The sequence below is a fragment of the Rhineura floridana genome, chromosome 9 (genome assembly GCF_030035675.1).
Source record: "Rhineura floridana isolate rRhiFlo1 chromosome 9, rRhiFlo1.hap2, whole genome shotgun sequence".
NCBI classification, from domain to species: Eukaryota; Metazoa; Chordata; class Lepidosauria; order Squamata; family Rhineuridae; genus Rhineura; species Rhineura floridana.
Genome location: NC_084488.1, coordinates 62,310,223 through 62,331,757, shown reverse-complemented (window position 1 = coordinate 62,331,757; position 21,535 = coordinate 62,310,223). Strand labels below are relative to the sequence as shown.

The 21,535-nt window shown below is 39.5% G+C and overlaps 1 protein-coding gene across 3 annotated transcripts in view; it reads right to left on the bottom strand.

Annotated features, from left to right (window-relative positions):
• Positions 1 to 21,535, bottom strand: part of FBXW7 (F-box and WD repeat domain containing 7) — a 208,945-nt gene that overhangs the window by 78,878 nt on the left and 108,532 nt on the right. Inside the window, exon 3 of one of the 3 annotated variants that reach the window (XM_061584626.1) lies at positions 10,660 to 10,759. The exons of the other annotated variants lie outside the window; for them this stretch is intronic. Coding sequence (XP_061440610.1) covers positions 10,754 to 10,759 — 6 coding nt within the window. The 3' untranslated portion in view covers positions 10,660 to 10,753. Of the gene's footprint in view, positions 1 to 10,659; positions 10,760 to 21,535 lie in introns of those variants that run through there. 3 annotated transcript variants of the gene reach the window in all.

Sequence of the window (21,535 nt, the reverse complement as noted above, 5' to 3'; positions counted from 1 at the left end):
AAGGAACTACTTCCTTCTAAAATAGTAGCTATATTCTCTGAGCTATAATCCTCTGCATACAACTGTCTTATTATTGAAGCAATTATTCTGGTGTTCAAAAGGTGTTGGGAATTAAAGAAAAATTTGTTTACACTGCTAGTACTGTTTTCTCTTCGTATGTAACTTAAAAAGCTTAACATTGTGAATCAATAAAAGAAGAGAAAGGAATGCCCAACGTTTCTGGAAAACTGTTCTAAATATATTTATCTCCAGAACTGCATTTAAATAGGAATTGGATTGTATTTTCACACAACTGCACCACAAAATCTGCATCTGTGTCCTGAAAATACAAAGCAATAATGGAACTCAGTACTAAGCACCAAGTACATGATGTCTTATTACTGCACAGTATAAAATTAAACGTATTGGTTTCTATTATTATTATTATTATTAATTGGCATTTTGATGCATGTAATTCTAATGCTATGAAATTACTCTTCATAAAACTGGCAATTGCCCAGCTCTTATTCTGTATTGCAGTTGTGAATATCTACTAGCAATGTACCTAGGTTAATTACGGTATCTCCCTTTGTACTTTGAAAATACATGCAGACAAGAGTGAAGGAGACAACTCTCTTCACTTTCATTTGCTCATTATCTGACTTGAATTATTGCCATGACATTTTTCTGTCTGTAAGAATTAAGAAACCAATCTACCCTGAAGTTTTATATCTTGTCCAAGCTATGGTCTTTGAACCAATTGGCGACATCACCAAATCTGTACACATCAGAAAGGAATCCCCAGCATGCTAGAGGTCACACTAAGTTTCTTCAAGTTTCCCTAACCCATTGTCATTCACTGTCTGCTATATAATTTCACACAGACAGAAGCTACAAGTTGAACTTGGTCAGCAAGTAAATTTATCCAACCCAAACAAAAAACTTTTCTATAACAGGAGTTCACAAGTTTCAAAGCTAATTTTATTTTTGCACATGGATAGGATTGCCTGTTATTAGGGATGTTTCAGTCCAGCATGTGTATACAAATTAATAAAATTTTACATTGCATTTGATAGAAATTGAGATTTAGAACTGATCTACTTTGTTCACAGAATAAGTTAATAGAATGGAAGCATTATTTCAAGATAACTAAGGGTAATGACTTGGAATGACTGAAGAAAAGTATCTGCCTCCTCACTTTTCTGCCTATAATGGTAATATGGACACTTCAAAAACAACGTATATATATTCTTTAATCCAAATGAAAACAAGTATCAACTAAATATTGTTTAGCCATTTTAACAGTATCTTTGATTGGTTGTCTGATAAAAGGTATAGAACTGATGTCTTATATGAGTGTGGAGCAAAAAGTAATTCCAATTATTATTATTTGAAAACCTACTTTCTTTCCCCGTAATGACACAGTAGAGCAAATCACAGATTGTAACATATTTTGGCTGCTTCCTGGTTTACTGTTCAAATTTTTATATAACCAGAAATATGTGGCACAAAAACATTTTTTTGAGCTAAATTTGACTTAGGCACATATTGTGGACTGAATGACCTAATGCATAATGACAGTAAATAAAAATATTCACTACTTCAGAAGGCTGGGAGCTCTTCCAGTGGTTTAGCATCATACAACCAGTTCATCTGATGCCATGAATAAGAACATGGTTGCAGATGAGCTTCTCATCTGAACTTACATGTTGAAGTCAAATAGATAGTTCCCTCAATTATTTTGCTTGAATTTGTCTAGTATCTTTCAAACATTGATATGACACACATACGGACTCTGGACATCTCCCTTCCAAAATAGATCCCTAAAAGCAGCTTTTTAGAGGAACTACAGAAGGTAAATCTTTGCCACCCGCAACATCAGCTCAAAATAGAGACGATGAAAAGACGTGACTGTACTCTGTCTAGGACTTGTTGAACACATATTCCCCAGTAACTGTTACTTCCAAAAGTATGTTGGCTTGGGGGTTTTTTTGGGGGGGGGAGATAATATGTGGAAAATCACCTCTGATGTTTCATTTCTCCAATTCAGCCTTGAATACATGTGCAGGAAATAATGAGGATGAGGAGAAGGAGGAGAAATAGAAGCTTTCACCAGTAGGTCCCAGGGTGGGCCACAATGATGTACAATACGATATTAAAAATAGTTTAACATAAATTACAATCACAAATGAAGTAAAGTCCTAAAAATATGTATCTCAGCTGTCAAAGGCCAGGGTAAAGAAGCATGTTTTCAGCTGTGTGATGAAGGTGCCAGATGCATCTCTATGGATGACAACCTGCATCCTTGTAATGATAAATCTTTAGACATTACTATATGTAAGAATAAGAAAAGGTTTTAAGTAGCCTTCTCTTGTTTAAAGACTTATATTTGCATCCAATCATTCAAATATTATAAAAATATGAACCAGGAAGGTGCAGCAGTTCTGCATGAAATATGAGATACAAGTCACATCAGAGTGCCTTGGAGTGTTTTTTGATCTGCCCAAGTCAAATCACTATGTTAACAAGGAGCCCCAAGTCAGAAAGGTGACTTCCTGAAAGCCTTGTGTTGCTATGTCAACTTAATTGCCTAAATAAATAAATATTGCAGACTTTTCTTCTTTGATAAAAGAAAAACTAAGCAGACTATAAGACTTAAATGCGGAGGAGAGCTCATTTTGACAGGGAAATCTGAGGAAAATATTTTACTAAAGTTCTCCTATCATAGTGCTTGGGGGAGAGAAAGTGACACAAATAAAACTGTTTAATGTGCTCATTGCTCTTGTGCAAATTATCTCTCTCTAGAAAAGGACGCTTAGAAGAGTTTTAGTGAATATCATCCTTCCTCTCCCTGTGTTCTCAAGCTTGTGTGTGTGAGTAATCCTCCTTATTAAGAACATAAGAACATAAGAAGAGCCTGCTGGATCAGGCCAGTGGCCCATCTAGTCCAGCATCCTGTTCTCACAGTGGCCAACCAGGTGCCTGGGGGAAGCCCGCAAGCAGGACCCGAGTGCAAGAACACTCTCCCCTCCTGAGGCTTCCGGCAACTGGTTTTCAGAAGCATGCTGCCTCTGACTAGGGTGGCAGAGCACAGCCATCATGGCTAGTAGCCATTGATAGCCCTGTCCTCCATGAATTGGTCTAATCTTCTTTTAAAGCCGTCCAAGCTGGTGGCCATTACTGCATCTTGTGGGAGCAAATTCCATAGTTTAACTATGCGCTGAGTAAAGAAGTACTTCCTTTTGTCTGTCCTGAATCTTCCAACATTCAGCTTCTTGGAATGTCCACGAGTTCTAGTATTATGAGAGAGGGAGAAGAACTTTTCTCTATCCACTTTCTCAATGCCATGCATAATTTTATACACTTCTACCATGTCTCCTCTGACCCGCCTTTTCTCTAAACTAAAAAGCCCCAAATGCTGCAACCTTTCCTCGTAAGGGAGTCTCTCCATCCCCTTGATCATTCTGGTTGCCCTCTTCTGAACCTTTTCCAACTCTAGAATATCCTTTTTGAGATGAGGCGACCAGAACTGTACACAGTATTCCAAATGCGGCCGCACCATAGATTTATACAATGGCATTATGATATCAGCTGTTTTATTTTCAATACCTTTCCTAATTATTGCTAGCATGGAATTTGCCTTTTTCACAGCTGCCGCACACTGGGTCGACATTTTCATCGTGCTGTCCACTACAACCCCGAGGTCTCTCTCCTGGTCGGTCACCGCCAGTTCAGACCCCATGAGCGTATATGTGAAATTAAGAGTTTTTGCTCCAATATGCATAATTTTACACTTGTTTATATTGAATTGCATTTGCCATTTTTCTGCCCATTCACTCAGTTTGGAGAGGTCTTTTTGGAGCTCTTCGCAATCCCTTTTTGTTTTAACAACCCTGAACAATTTAGTGTCATCAGCAAACTTGGCCACTTCACTGCTCACTCCTCATTCTAGGTCATTAATGAACAAGTTGAAAAGTACAGGTCCCAATACCGATCCTTGAGGGACTCCACTTTCTACAGCCCTCCATTGGGAGAACTGTCCGTTTATTCCTACTCTCTGCTTTCTGCTTCTTAACCAATTCCTTATCCACAAGAGGACCTCTCCTCTTATTCCATGACTGCTAAGCTTCCTCAGAAGCCTTTGGTGAGGTACCTTGTCAAACGCTTTTTGAAAGTCTAAGTACACTATGTCCACTGGATCACCTCTATCTATATGCTTGTTGACACTCTCAAAGAATTCTAATAGGTTACTGAGACAGGACTTTCCCTTGCAGAAGCCATGCTGGCTCTGCTTCAGCAAGGCTTGTTCTTCTAGGTGCTTAGTTAATCTAGCTTTAATCATACTTTCTACCAGTTTTCCAGGGACAGAAGTTAAGCTAACTGGCCTGTAATTTCCGGGATCCCCTCTGGATCCCTTTTTGAAGATTGGCGTTACATTTGCCACTTTCCAGTCCTCAGGCATGGAGGAGGACCCAAGGGACAAGTTACATATTTTAGTTAGCAGATCAGCAATTTCACATTTGAGTTCTTTGAGAACTCTCGGGTGGCTGCCATCCGGGCCCGGTGATTTGTCAGTTTTTATATTGTCCATTAAGCCTAGAACTTCCTCTCTCGTTACCACTATTTGTCTCAGTTCCTCAGAACCCCTTCCTGCAAATGTTAGTTCAGGTTCAGGGATCTGCCCTATATCTTCCACTGTGAAGACAGATGCAAAGAATTTATTTAGCTTCTCTGCAATCTCCTTATCGTTCTTTAGTACACCTTTGACTCCCTTATCATCCAAGGGTCCAATCGTCTCCCTAGATGGTCTCCTGCTTTGAATGTATTTATAGAATTTTTTGTTGTTGGTTTTTATGTTCTTAGCAATGTGCTCCTCAAATTCTTTTTTAGCATCCCTTATTGTCTTCTTGCATTTCTTTTGCCAGAGTTTGTGTTCTTTTTTATTTTCTTCATTTGGACAAGACTTCCATTTTTTGAAGGAAGACTTTTTGCCTCTAAGAGCTTCCTTGACTTTGCTCGTTAACCATGCTGGCATCTTCTTGGCCCTGGTGGTACCTTTTCTGATCTGCGGTATGCACTCCAGTTGAGTTTCTAATATAGTGTTTTTAAACAACTTCCAAGCATTTTCGAGTGATGTGACCCTCTGGACTTTGTTTTTCAGCTTTCTTTTTACCAATCCCCTCATTTTTGTGAAGTTTCCTCTTTTGAAGTCAAATGTGACCGTGTTGGATTTTCTTGGCAATTGGCCAGTTACATGTATGTTTAATTTAATAGCACTGTGGTCACTGCTCCCAATTGGTTCAACAACACTTACATCTTGCACCAGGTCCCGGTCCCCACTGAGGATTAAGTCTAGGGTTGCCATCCCTCTGGTCGGTTCCATGACCAACTGGTCTAGGGAACAGTCATTTAGAATATCTAGAAACGTTGCTTCTTTTTCATGACTGGAACACATATGCAGCCAGTCTATGTCCGGGTAGTTGAAGTCACCCATTACTACCACATTTCCTAGTTTGGATGCTTCCTCAATTTCATATCTCATCTCAAGGTCTCCCTGAACATTTTGATCAGGGGGACGATAGATCGTTCCCAGTATTAAGTCCCTCCTGGGGCATGGTATCACCACCCACAACGATTCTGTGGAGGAGTCTGCCTCTTTTGGGGTTTCGAGCTTGCTGGATTCAATGCCTTCTTTCACATATAGAGCGACTCCGCCACCAATACGTCCTTCCCTGTCCTTCCGATATAGTTTATATCCAGGGATAACCTGGATATAACTTGGATATTCTTTCTGTTTTAAATTTGTCTGTGATTTGGCATGCTTAATCTACTCTGGAGGAGCTTCTATATCTACATATTTAATTCATTTCTGTCAAAAGGATTAAAAGTTAGCCATTTTTTGATTACCAATAGGGTTGCCAGGTCTCTGGTTTTTGCCCAGAGACTCTGGATTTTTGGGGTCCTCTCTGGGTCAGTAACCCCAGTCTCTGGACTCTTAGCTTTCATTAAAAGAAAATTAAGTTGCTAGGTGGTCTGGTTCATATACACCAAAATGTCACCTGCCTCCTGCAATTCCTGTTAGTAGCCGGCTACTCTAATCCCTGCCCTTTCAGGTTTTTCACCAAGAAGTGAAGTCAGAGTTGTGATTGACGAGGGATTTGTTGACTTCCAAACAATAGCTAGAACCCACTGCAAGTCCTGAAAAGTTTTTTTCCTGCTTGTCTGCAAATGTCATAAATTGAATAAATTTATAGCTTTCAGCAACAGCGCCTTTGCCTATGTGTGCAAGAGATCCAGAACAAAAGATCACAGCAGAATTTTGGTAGGCATACACAGTAAACATTATGATAATAATAAAAGTGTACATGCAGGGTTTTTTAAAAATTACTTGCAAAAATAGGTTAATATACTTTTTATCTTTCCAGTAATTTTTGAACAGAAATAAAAAGCATACATCCAGCTTATTATGCCATTACAATGTGTTACACTTTTCTGATTATAAGGAGTCAAATAAGTTTAAATTTTCCTGGGCTGTAGAAAGGACAGTTTATTTGTCTAATCTTTCGTGACGAGGTGCGCCTGGCGCCAACACTGTTATCTTTTTCCTTTCCTCTTCTCCCAGGCATTTTAGTGTGTGTTTTTATATTGCTTTTTTAAAATGTGTTTTTAAATTTGTATATTTGTTTTTAATGTTTTAATTGTTGTAAACCGCCCAAAGAGCTTCAGCTATGGGGCGGTATACAAATGCAATAAATAAATAGATAGATAATAGCCTGTTTACCTATACTTTTAATCCTATACTCACTTTTCTGGGAGTAAAGTTAGAATGCTAATCTCACATACTGGGGAGTAAACCCTATTGAATTAAGTAGGACTTACTTTTGAGTAGACATAGCTAGGATTATGCCATAAATCAATGGGACTTTTGAGTGAACATAATAAAGAAGTGTGTTGTAAATATCTTTCCCCTTCCTTCTTTTTTAAGCAATTATGCAGCGCTTACTTAAGTGCCATTGCTTTTATTTGGTAGGAAACCAATACTATGTTATTTTAAAAAATGTTCGGTAATGACCAAGTGGTTTTGACAATAAACTATTATATGAGGTATATGTATTTTACATCTCTACTGTATGTGCGTGTGTATGGAGTCTTTTCAACAATCCTGCGAGATAGGGTTGCTGACTGGAAACCAAGGCAGCTTACAACAAGAAATAAATCCATTTAAAAGCTGATAACCATAAAAGCAAGTATAAAACACTAGCAAAACAGCTTAAAGTGGCATGATTCTGAATTTTGGGTTGGATAAGTGAAGTTTCTTACTTGAGAATGCAGTCCTGTACATACTTAGTTGTTTAAGCAAGCCCCGCTGAATACATTGGGACTTGCTTTGAGTTAACATGCATAGGATTGCACTCTTAATATTTTTATGGGTTGTGCAAATAATAAACACCTTTGATATGCTTATATAAATGTTTCTTCATGCTATATTTCAATGGGTATCTGATTTCACATTATTGTTGTACATTGTTATTGTCTCTACATTTTAAGTGTGCCCTTCTTCCTTGGGGTGGTCATGGTCCCCCTCTGTTGTTTTAACCCCAAGAGGCAGATTAGGCTGAGAACTGGTGAGTAGCCCATGGTCACCCAATAAACTCTGTAGCTGATTTTCACTTTAAAAATTAATTGAAATTATTTATATGCAGGCAAAGTTTATAAAGTAATGCAGATCCACTAAAGGCATTTCAAGCACATCCAACTCACATTTAAAGTGCATGACTTCCCCCAAAGATTCCTGGGAAGTGCAGTTTCCCCCTCACAGTTATAGTTCCCACTACCCTTAACAAATTGCAGTTCCCATGATTCTGTGGTAGGATTCATGTGCTTCAAATGTGTATTGAATGTGCTTTAAATGCATTGTTCCGCTCCAAGTATGCTGTGCATTCATTAGTGAATCAAAAAGAATAATTTTAAAAGATACTTTTTTAAGTAAGGGAGGGGCTATAGTTCAGTGGGAGGGTATATGCTTTGCATGCAAAAGTCTAAAACTAATCTCTGGAAGAGACTATTGCCTGGAATCCTGGAGAACCCATGCTAGTCCATGTCATCAGTACCAAGCTTGGTGGTAACAAATTGCTTGAGTCAGTATAAGGCAGATTCCTTAGTTCCTAAAATAGGAAAGAAACCCAAGGACCACAGTGATTCTGAAATTTATTCATGTATTTTATTTACAACATTTACATACCACTTTTTTGTGAAAAATCTCAAAGCGGTTTACAGAAGATATTAAAACAATAACATTATTGGCAAAAACAAATAAAGACAGATATTTAAAAGCATTCAAAGTAAAACCATCAATGAGTTGAAAACAGATTTAAAAGCTTCTATACGCCCGGGTAGGCTTGCCTAAACAAAAATGTTTTTAGCAGGTGCCAAAATGAGTACAATGATGGTGTCTGAATGGAGTTCCATAGTGTAGGTGCTGACACACTAAAGGACTGATTTCTTACAAGAGCAACAAGTACTATGTGGCACCCGTAACATAACATGGAAAGCACACCTTGAACTTGGCCTGGTAGCAAATTGACAACCAGTGCAGATTTCAAGGCAGAGGTATTACATGCTGACAGGGTCTCAGTCATGTCAGCAATTGTGCCATAGCATTTTGCACTAACTGCAGCCCCCGGGTCAGGTTCTACTGCATGTGGATATCTGTGACTTTGGCTGACTTGCTACCAGGATTTTTAGTTTTGATTTTTGATTAGGAACTCTGACTGGTTGTGGGATGCTGAGTTTTCTGCCTTACTCACAGGAATCTTGTTGTGGTTGGTTTGGTATTACATTTAGGAAATTATCACTATCTTTTCTTTTTCTATTTGCATTTCATTTACCTCTGACCTCACTCTCTAACATCCATAGAAACAACAACAGTGGTTCCATGTGGTCAGCTCAACTCCCTTAAACCCACTGAGGATGCACCTTGTTAGTTGCATGACAGTTTGTTTCTTGCCCGATAGTGGTAAAACAGAATTCACATACTGGGAAATGTGGCTTCAACTGCTGTTGTTCCCAATCTACTGCCTGTGAAGGTAGACCAAACCATGTGTGTTTTCTCTCTGTCAGTTATTACTCACTGGAATTGGATTGGCTGTCAAAGTGAGTTTATAGCAGCCCACACAGTAGGCAAGAAAGAGGAGAGAATCTTCTTAACTCTTACACATTTCTCAAACCTCTCTCTGCACTGAAGGGTCAGGTCTGTAAAGAAGTTTGAAGCAACCATGTTAAAAGGCAGGAACAGGGCATTCCAGACAGGGGGTTGCCAACTCTGCTTTGATATTGATATTTGCAGAGGATCCCTAAGTCAAGCTTTACCAATAGCACTATCCTAACCATATCTACTAATAAGTAAGTCCTATTGAGTTCTATGGGGCTTAGTCCCTTAGTAAGTGTGTTTAAGAATTGCAGCTTTGTGCCTCAAGGGTCTGTTAACCTGTATCATCCACAAAGGCACATAAAAAAAAAGCGAAAGCAGCATCAGTATGAAGCAACTTCTTGCAAATAAGCCAGTATCTTAGCCATTAAAATATACAGATCTGATTTGCTAAAAATGCTAAACTATGGTTTAGTGTTACATGAATTAGCCTTAGGTTCATGCACTCCTCCTTCAGCTCATACTCTGACATTGCTTGAAATGGACAAAGGAAGCACTTCTGTTTGCAATTAACCATGACTACCATTAAGTTTGAACCCCAAAAAATGAAATGTATTTATTGAGAGTGCAATCCAACTCGTATTTACGCTAAGGGGAGTTGGATATGATGGAGTCCTGGCTGAGCCGGCAGGATCCTGGCTCAGGAGGGCTCCACCGGGCTCTGCTGACAGAAGCCCCTCACCCCAGTTCAATCACAGTGGAGCAAAGACCCTGTCGGCTCAGCCAGGGCTCTGCTGTGGAAGCTGGCATAAGACCCGAAAAAGGGGCATTCCAGGGTCATGTCAGAGGAGGATCCAAGTAATTACAATGGAAGTCTATGGAGAGTGCTTATTCCCCGGTAGGGGTATTCATAAGGGCTGGATTTTACTTTCCAGTCCCTGTGTGCAGCTCCCAGCTGAGCCCATGTTCAGCCAGCCCAGAGGCTCCTGAATGGCAACTGGATGCTGCGGACCTTCCCACTGGCTCCTCCTCTGTTAGCACCCCTTCCACCAGCTTCCCATGAGATTGATTGCTCTGCCATTTTTTTATAGTTATATCCCGCCTTTCTTTCATCAAAAAACCCAAGAGGCATACATGTGGTTCCCAAGTGGTCTCCCATCCAGACACTGACCAGACCAGACCTGCTTAGCTTCACCAAGCCGGTGGCCTGTTATGCCTTCAGACCATACTCTGGGATCAGGGTATATGGTTAATATCAACCTTAACTGTGTTTAACCTTAACTTTACATCAGAATCATAAACCAGCAATGGGAATGCATAAATTATTCTTGATTGCTTCATCTGATGGTGTATGGGATGTGTTTTGTTTTTTTAGTTTTGATACAATTATGCTAGCACTGAAGTTGTTCTTAATAGTTGTATTGATTGCAGTTGGATGTTTTCATCTGTTTTATTGTACACTGCCTAGAGGTGTTTGCATGAAGCAAGTAGCAAATTTAATAAATAAAACAATAATACTTGACTCTCCAGATGTTGTTGCACTTTCAACTGTAAGCAGCCCCAGCCACCATGGTCAACGGTCAGGATGATGGATATCCCAACAACTTCTGGAGGACCGCAGATTCCCTAACCCTGTCATAAATCAAGATTTGAAGTCAGCTTGTATTCCCAAACAAAGTTAAGACTAATCACAGTTTGTCGGAGGTTCAGACATAAAGATAAACTGCAGTTAGGTAAAACAGAAGTAAAACTTTCTGATTTCCTCCTTGACGCTACACTGGAAGACAAGGGAAGGGTTTGTTCCTTCATGTACTACTTATGGTAACATGGTTACATCTGAAAGAAGCCACAGCTGCAAGGATGCATAAAATAGCTTGCCAAAACTCCTGTAGCTTTGATAAATGGGGAAATATCATCTTATACTACATATCAGATGCAGTACTACATTTGTGTGATATGACTGAAGTCATATTTCAGAATGGTATATATACATGAACCATACCCAGCCGTACTCTATCCCTGCCCTGTTTTGTGATGCACAAGACCTTTGCATTAAGGCTAGTATAAACAAATCTAACAAGATATTTAAAGACAACAAGATTATAAAGGATTCACTTCACTTCTGTCATATTCCCTGTTGAAAATGTGAATAACATGAGCACTAAATGTACTGCTTAGTTATTGTTTAAATCTTTTTACCTTCCATCTTCTATGAATGTACTATTTATATCAGTACAATGATTAATGTTATTAATCCATTAATAACATTAATAATGTAAACTGTTTGCAAGGCGCTTTGAGGACAAAGTTGCTTGTCTCCATAGCAGTCTTGATGCCCCATCCACATCTACTGTAGTCCTCAGTGAGGTGTCCAGTGCAACGTCTGCTGCAACTTCTTGGGATCAGTTTCAGTTAATGTGGCCTGATGATGTGGACAAGGTGTTTGCAAAAATGCGGCCAGCAACGTGTCCTCTTGACCGTTGCCCTTCTTGGCTTATGAAAGCTTGCTGAGGGGGTTTAACCGAGAAGATCCAGGGTGTGGTCAATGTGTCATTGCAGGAGGGAGTGGTTCCAGCTGCCCTGAAAAAAGCAATGATCTGACCACTCCTGAAAAAGCCCACCCTGGACCCACTGGTTTGTGATAAGTACTGCCGGGTCGCAAATATCCCCTTTTAAGGGAAGGTGATGAGAGAGTTGTGGCACAGCAATTGCAACTACTCTTAGATGAAACAGATTATCCCAATCTGGGTTCAGGCCTAGTTATGGGACTGAATCAGTCTTGGCCGCCCTGATTGATGTCCTCTATCAGGAGAAGGACAGGGGGAGCGCAGTTTATTCTTACTTGATCTCTTGGCAGCTTTTGATACCATTGACCATGGTATACTTCTGAGCCAAATTGGTGAATGGGTATCAGAGGCACTGTTTTACAGTGGTTCTGATCCTATCTTCAATGTCTTTTTCAGCTAATAGCACTGGGTGATTGTCTTTTGGCCCCCTTGCAGTCATGCTATGGGGTGCCACAGGGTGCCATCTTGTCCCCCATGCTGTTTAACATCTATATGAAGGCCTTGGAAGCGGTCATCAGGAGATTTTGGGTGTGATATCAGCAGTATGCTGATGATACCCAGCTCTATTTTTCTGTAGCATCTGAATCAGGAGAGGCCGTGCAAGCCCTGGACTGCTGCCTGGACTCGGTGGTGGTCTGGATGGAGGCTAATCAACTGAGTCTGAATTCTAGCAAGATGGAGGTGCTGTGAGTTGGTGGTTCCTGATTTTGGATAATTGGTCAGTTGCCTGCTTTGGATGGGGTCATACTCCATCTGAAAGAGCAGGTTCGTAGTCTGGGGGTATTCCTGGATCCATCTTTGTCACTAGAGGCCCAGATGACCTCAGTGGTTAGGAGTGCCTTTTACCAGCTTCAGAGTACTTGGTATAGTTTACATTAGTTTGTGGCTGTCAACTGCCATCAGCCCCAGTCAGCATGGACAATACTCAGGGATGATGGCAGTTAGAGGGTCACAGGTTCCCCAACCCTGTCACGAATACACCCAAGTTAAAATCTGTCTTTAACCAGAAACAGGGCCCCCAAATATGCATGTCAATGTGTGAATGAGAGCTTTGGCCCAATATTGTCTTCTCCCGACTAGTAGAATCTCTAGTCCTGCTATCTGAAATCCTTTAGCTGGAAATCATTGCGATTAAGCTAGGTCCTTTTATATGCAAGGCATGTGCTTTACTGCTGACCCATGGCTCCTTCCCAAATTTACCACTATCATTTACCTATTAAAATATTTATACCTTGTCTCTCAATGGCATGATAAAAATTAATAGATGTTGAAAGAATAAAACCATTAAATGGAAAAGTAAAACAGAGGCAGGAGAAATAAGTTATGTAAACAGGCCATTTGTCACTTTCATGTGCTGGGTTAATTAATATTCTAAAAAGGGTTTTCAAAAGCTGAATACCTCTCAAGCTCTGAATTCATAGGGCTGACCTTAGACTTTCTCAGAATGATTTTTAATGCAGTCTGTTATCAGCAAAACCCGTTCAAAACACATGCCCCATCTGCCAGTACCCCATTTGCAAAAGAACTTCTTATACTTGCAGACAGTGCAGCTTCTGCCTGCTTCCCTCTCTCCTCTAAATACCAGCTGTATGATAATGAGCACAAACAGCTGAAAAATACTGCACAGTAACAAAGCTGGTACGAAATGGGCAGAACAACGCTCCCACTCAAAGAAGCAGTTGCAGCATGAACTTTGCAGATTAGCCATTGAACAGAGGTGGGGGAGGTTTGGAAAAAAGAAAAGAAGGGCCTGTACAGATAGTGAGAGAATGAAGGGAAAGAAAAAGGGAGGGGGAGGGGGGAGAGAGAGACTCAAGAAGGGGCACAAACATCTAATGAAAAGCCTAAATTCTAAAGTACTTTTGTTAAACTGCATGAACCAATTCTTCACATTTTCTACAGCTTATTCCTGATGCACTAAAGATATGCCAAGTGCCATTCTGATCATTTGCAAGTTCAATGTGTTTCCAAAAAGACATCAACTTGTTAATGAAAGTTTTCTATTCATTAGCAAACCACTTCATAAGCTACAGGGGGCTATGAGAAGGGAAATACATATGAATTAACACATTATTTTTCTTACTTAAAAGTTTGCACTCCATTGAGGGCTGAACAGCAATTACAGTCTTCTATGTTAACTTTTTTCCTACAGAGTTCTTAGTATAGCAAAAGGCAGCATCACTCCAAATTGTGATCCTGCTGTAAGAAATGTCAAGCTGGATTTTCAAAACCATGTATGACTGCAAGTAAACTGGTTTTGCTTATTTGGTCAGCTAGAGATCCAAACACTTTGTGGTAGCTCCAAAGTGGTGTCAAGTAAACCAAACCTACATCCTACATAAATTATGTAAATTGAGCTAGCATCACATATATTCGCATAATTTTATTCTCAGTCAAGGCGTGGCAAATTATGTACATCACTGAAAATTTACCCCCTTGTCCACAGGGCAGCCACTACCATTATATCCTACTTGTGAACTTTTGAGAGGCATCTAGCTGGCCCTGTGTTAGAAACAGAAGGCTGGACTAGACACAAATTGGAATGATCCAACAAGGTAACTTGTTTCAGTGCTTGCATAATGCAATCACAGAACCTTGCCTATGGACTAAGTCAGCCTTTCCCAACTAGTGGGCCACCAGATGTTGTTGTACCACAATTCCCATCTTTCCTGACCAATGCTGGCTGAGGCTGATGGGAGTTGTGGTCCAACAACATCTGGTGGCCCACTAGTTGGGAAAGGCTGGACAAAGTAGTCTGGGAAAGGCATACAATTTATACATAATATATTACTGCACCACTTAACTGTGTATTCCCTAGTGAAGCATACATTAGACAAGATATTAATGAAACTGCAATGAATTGTTATATTTTAACATATTTCTATGCCACTTTTCCAGGCAAAGCCCTTCCAAAGAAGTTTACAACAATCAAAATGACAGTAACAAAAAAAAAATCAGTATTACAAAATGAGATACATTTTTTCCTATCTCAAAGAGAGGGCAATCCAAGAAAGTCACACTCAGAATATAGTATATCCAATTCTTGCCAAAAGTAGAGCAGGGAAGGTACCAAATTAAAACAGCAAAAAATTCAAATTGCAGCTGCAAGGAACAATCAGAAGTGTACTTTTACTATACCACTTCTGCCTTTGGCCACACCCACTACTGGAATGTGGCCCACAGAGGTTTGGTCACATTCCAATCCAGCCTTCAGGCCAAAAATGGTTCCCAACCTCTGGAAAAGATCACTGAAAGTAATGTTAAGTCCACTGATTTCAGTCAGTCTATTCTATGACTGTTGATTATAATCCACAACCATTCTTCTTACAATGTAATGTTTTTTTAATGGACTGCACTGACCATTTCATACTAGGGATCCATTTCTAAGACACGTAGCTCTTTTTCATATTCTATACTTCTTTACATATTATTTTCCATTATACAGTAAATAGTGTAATCTATACAAATATTTTATTTATTTATTTCAGAACATTTATATACCACTTGATTATAATAAAACCTCTAAGCAGTTTATAAAAGATAAACATTAAAACATTAAAACTATAAATAAAAGACAGTTAAAACAGGTATTTAAAAACATTCAAATGATAATTTAAAACAGTAAATAAAAAGAGATTAAAACTACATGATTAGATAAACTTTCCTAAACAAAAATGTTTTAAGCAGATGCCAAACAGTACAGTGAGGGAACACTGCTTAGCACCTGGTAGTCGGTACTTAATGAAATAAAAATAATCTTTAACTATTCACTGCCAAAGAGAAAGAAAAGTAGATTTTGTATTTTTCCATGGAGGAAACAGTAAAAAGAAGTGGAGGAATGGTATTTAGAAATACATTTGGGAGTGGTCACCCCAAGAATCACAAACATCTCTTTAATATCACTTGGACAAAGCACAATGAAAACATAATTCCATACGTCCCACTCACAATGATACCTGGAAATGAGATATAAACCTAATTAGAATCATGGAAGATTTATTTGGAATTTTATGCTGAGTGGTAATTACATATAAGTATTGTTTACAGCAGGGGTTCTGATGTAAACAGGGAAGGGGTCCATGGATGGGCTTCAGCATATCTGTGAACTGGGCACAATAAATCAAATTTCCAATGCAATAAAATTAATTGTATTTATTTGTTTATTTATTTGTTTATGGGGGTCCATAGCTCTCATCAGATTCTCAAAAGGGGTCAATGACCTCATAATGGTTGAGAACTGCTGGTTTACAGCCAACACTGTTACTAGCATTCTTAATTCCAAACATTTTAATCACTGTACAACGTTAGTCACTGTTTTATTGTCATGCTGAAGCAGGTGAAGTAGAATATGGAGGGGGAAATATTCATTCGACTAAGTCACCCAGATAGCATTGTTGTTGGGCAGCCAGCATATAAATGTAAATATTCCTATGTCACACCAACATACCACAATCCAAGAAAACCTGGAATTGATAACACTGCACACATGTTTTTTGCAATAAAACTTACTTCATTTTGTTATGTGAACAGCCACAATTCCTACAGTACTTGCAGATTAGGGAGCTTAAAAAACAGTACTACAGTGCCCCTACGTGTTCACTGATAGAAGGGCAGCTCACACACTGTCAAGTAAAAGCAGCTGATCAGATACATTCTAATAGTACATGCTAACGTTTGATTTATGTAAACAGAAAAATAGAAATATTCATGTTTGGAAGTAGAGAATGGGTGAAGGAGTTTGTAGTACTTAAAGGAAAGACCCCAGGAAACACCATGTACACCAAACTTTTTACAATAAAGTATACAAATGTAACAAATATGTGTGCGTACGCACGCACACATATATAATAGGTTATAAACTTACTAGCACACTTGACTGTTACTTGTAACAACTGATATAACATCACTGAATGTTTATAAGCATTCTTATTTCTTAGGAGGAATTTGTTAGATTTAGTGTGCTGGTAGACAGTGCAGCCCAGTTGAAAAATGGCAGGAAAAATTGACACCATGGAAGACAGTAAAAAAGTGTGGCACCAACATCTGTGAGTATGAAAATGAAATGTTCAAGTTTTTAGGCAAATCTTACAGAAAATGGGATCACTAATAAGATAAGTACATTACATAGAGTGATTCCCACCTAATAAGACAATTGTAGAACAGCAAAAAAGTAAATTCAAGATTTGAACGACCTGGAGTGAATCTGCCAAGAAGAATGGCCAAAATCCCTCTGACACTATGTGCAAAGCTGGTGCATACCTACCCCAAAAGACTTAAAGCTGTTACTGCAGCTAAAGGTGGCTTTACCAAATATTAATGTGTGGAGGTTGAATACTGTTTCGGTTTTTATGTTTCTTACAAACATTTCCCAACATAAAATCAATGTCACTTCACAGTAATTGATTTTGAGTTTGTGTTTCAAAATAAAATATCATACAGAACAAAATTGCAATGTACCATTTATATTTCAGTAAAATGTATGTATGTATGTATAACTTTATTGCTTAGCCATAGGCCATCACACAACAGATAACACATGCAGCATTTCAGTACACAAGTTACAGTTAAAATTAAATTAAAATTCATTCGTTGGATACATACCAACTAAAACCTGAAAGTCACAACAGACTGTTGTGCTTCCCAGCTAAAGGCCCACTGTTAAATGATTAAAACCCTGTTAACACTTACAGATTGTTACCATAGGGCATCTCCCTGACAGTTTATCGCATGATCGGAGATGTATTTTGCACCTAGCTTTCAGGCTGCGAGTGCAAAAAGGGCAACCCTGTATGTTACGAAAATGTCTAAATCAGACATAAGATAAGAGATGGTTTGGAGAATCTGGTCCGGGCACAAACGGGCCAACAAACAATTCAAGTATTTAGCTCGGGGACAGGAGTATAAAGGGCAGAACAGTAGATAATGAGGCAGATCTTCAACCTCCGAGACACCACATATGCAAAGACGCTGGGACCAAGGGGTCTGTGTGTAACGACCATCCAGCACAGCGTTCAGCATTGTTTGGAAACGAAGCGCTGTAAATGCTTCCCTAAGTTTTAGATTTAAAGGCTGGGTCAGGTATGCAGCTCTATGATGGTCACATTTATAGAGCTTATACCATTTGGAGAATTTAGAAACATTAATGACCTGACTGTCTAAAATGGCACTGTGCTGATAAATTTCATCTCTAAACTTTATTCTGGTGTTTATGGTAAACGGTACCTGTCTCTGGATGTGATATAGATGATAAAAACTATTGACTCTTGAGGCCCAGTATTTAACTTTTGGTTCTTGCTCAAGGCACAATCTGAGAAGTGACTTGGCTGGGGCTACTTTGGAGATGTTCCAATAATTAATCAAAGTGTAGTGAACACGAGCTCTAACTGAGGGCAGACCGGTCTCTGCTCCAAGCAGGGTGGCTGGGGTACCATGAGGTAAAAACAGTAACCTTTTCAGGAAACCATTTTGAAGAGACTCGAGCCTTTTTAGCTGGTTTTCTTCCCACCCCAAGACTGCCACACCATATAAGATCTGCAGAAGAACCTTAGTCTGAAATTTTTTTAAGGCAGGGGCAATTAAATTGCCACCTACCATGCGATAAAATTTAAGTATGGCTCCAATTATTTTTAATGCAGAAGCTATAGTCATATCCACATGCTTTTTCCTGGAAAGATTTTCAGAGAAATATACTCCCAGGTATTTAAATTCACGGCATTGTTCAATTTGATGTCCTTCAATTCTCCATGTGAAATTAGTGTGCCTTTTGCCAAACACCATCACCTTTGTTTTCTCGTAATTGATCATCAACTTTTCTTTAGCACAGTAATCGCTAAGTTTCAACAGTAGCCTCCTTAGACCATTGCGAGTGATAGATAATAATATCATATCATCCGCGTATAGTAAAATGGATATTTTCCTAGTTCCAATTGAAGGTGGAAAAAACTCCGGCCCAGATAGATAAGGGACTATGTCATTTATATAGAGGTTAAAGAGTATTGGGGCCAAAAGGCACCCCTGCTTTACCCCTTTATTTATAACAGTGGAATCAGTTAGGGAACCAGATATCCCCACTCTTACTCACACTGAGGTATTTGTGTGCAGTTCTCTAATCAGGAACAATAGACGTTTGTCAATGTTGGTATTTGCCAACTTAGTCCACATTAAGTTCCTGCTGATGGAGTCAAACGCTGCTGCCAGGTCGACAAAGGCAGCATATAAACGCTTGGTGGGACCTGCCATACGCTGTTTGGCTAAAAAAAAAGGAGGGTCAGGCAGTGATCAATAGTGCCTATTCCTTTCCTAAATCCAGCCTGTTCGCGGTGAATAACCTGGTTAGAGGATTCCCAGTCCTCTACTTTTAACAGAAGATATTTACTATAGAGCTTGGAGCCAATATCCAGGAGGCTAATGGGCGACAATTATTTGGATCCTGCTTATCACCCTTTTTATAAATAGGGAAGACTATGCTCTGCTTCCAACCCTTGGGGAAGATGCCCGAGCTATTGAAAGCTATTGAAATGAAAGCATTCATATCAGAGGTCTGACTACCTTTGCAAGGCATTGTATTATGTCTGGTGTGGGACTAGTAAAGTCACTGCTGGGCCAAAAAAGGGTTTGCCGGTATGGCTGATCAGCAGTGTTGGCAAAGCCACTTGCAAAGCACTTTGAAGCCCTAACTCTAAGTTGACTGATGGGACTTCGAAGCACAGCATAGGGCTCTCTGTAAGCACTAACAATCAGATTATTTTATTTTATTTATAAATATATTTGTATACTGCTATTTCATTTTTTTAAAAAAACAAACATCAAAACTGGTTACAACAAATGAAAATACAGTAAAAACAAAGGTCAACTACTGTAAAAAAATAGACAATCAGCTGACTGGCATTGAAAAGCACATCTTCAGAGAAAGTTACTGAAACAGACAATAAGCTGACTGGTGCTTACAGCACCCTTCTTTGAACTTTGAAATGTGTCAATCATCTGACATCATTACATTAGGTGACTGACAGATGAGTGCTCCCACCTACCTGTCAAAGTTGACCCAAGGCAGGTGGGCAAGGCAAGGATCTGGCCTGCTATTTTAAGACCTAGTACATATTACCAAGACCTAAGTAAAGAGCTGGGAGGAGTTAAGTTTCTCCAGATGTGCGCTTATCTGTAGCACCAATTAGCATAAGAGTGGAGGACTGGGGAAGGGTTGCTGGGGAAGGAATTTGTCTCTAAACTACCTGTCTAACTGAATGGTAGCTTTGTTAATCCAAAGCTTGCACAACTACCAACTGTAGCAAACTTGAAGCAAATAGTAAAGCAGCCATGATGGACTAAAATTGTCGACAAGTTCAAGTCTGTAGCACTTTTGCTGACTCTCAGTAACAGTTATGTGAGACCTTGGCAACGTGGATAAGTTTAAATCAACATCATACCATCCACACAAATGGGATGTTTTCCTTTTCGAAAGAGACTAAAAAAAAATGGAAGGGCTGAACAACAGTGTCACAATGGCTATGGAATTGTAAACATTGTTGGAATGTTTCAAAGGAATGTGCTGAAAAAGTAGTGGTCCCCATCACACTATCCCCCAGATAGATTATGGTAATCCACAGTATCTCTTACATGGATTTGCCTATGTAAGTAATAACACTGATGTAAAAAAATGTCTCTTACCTTTATACAGCAGGCTATATTTCAGCCATGCAATGTCTGTGGTTTCTTAAACAAGCTTACCTGTGCAAAAACAGTTGAGGAGGGTGTGGAGCAGGGGCAATGAGGTATGGGGCCAAGGGGAAATGGGTGTGGCCTAGGGAGAGCCAAAGGCTGAAAAGAGAAGCCTGGAGGACCATGTTTGGCCCAGTGCCTAAGGTTCCCCTCTCCTGCCTTAAACGAAGAATTGTGCACCAATAAACCAATTGATTTGTTTCAGTTACAATCTTGAGTTTCTGGTTTTAATCAGTGGTTATTCTTTACTTCCTATTTCACTGCATTGCTAATGAGCAAATTTAAATCCTGATTGGAGGACCCAAATAACATTGGTACAATGGCTGGGTACAACTAATGCTGACTGGATCCCCAAATTAGCATTGTTTGTACCTTGTTTTGAGTTCTCTGGACTTATTGTGGATTTTGCTAGTGTACCACCTACCTTCCTACCCATCAGTATCTCTGCCAAGGTGACCAGGTGGTCTCTGATTTGGTGTTAAGGACCCCCATGGTGATTGTCCTGGTGGATCTCAACATGCATCCTGGGGCCACCTTGTCTAGGACAGCTCAGGATTTCATAGCCACCATGACACCGTGCGGATGTATCTTCATATTGTAAGTTCAAGACATGTAGTAGAATATATTATTTGGTTATCTCTGCCAGGCAGGTCTGGTAGGTACTTATGCTTTGTGGACCCATGGAGTTAACATGAAACTACTGGGGGTGGTCATCTATAACTTCACTTTTGGTATCACCCAATATGTGGATGATACCCAGTTCTATTTCTCTTACTCATCAAACTCATGTTGAGCAATGGATGTGCTAGATCAGTGTCTGGCTGTGGTAACTGACTAGATGAAATGAAGTTTCTGGAGAAAACGTATTGTTTCTGTGGTAAAATCTTTATTATAAGATTGTATAAAGGTTTTGACACCAAGTAGAAGGTAACTATAACATACACAGGTGTGTGTACCCGCTGGGAGCTAGAGGGATACAACGTACCAGGAGGAGGCAAGCAGGATGCCTCCGTGACAGTTTTTTGGTAACAGTGTGTCAAGTAAGAGATAGTTATAGGAGCAAAGGTTCTGTCTATATATACCAAAAGCAACTGCATCAAAAGTTGGTGTTAATTGGTCAGTT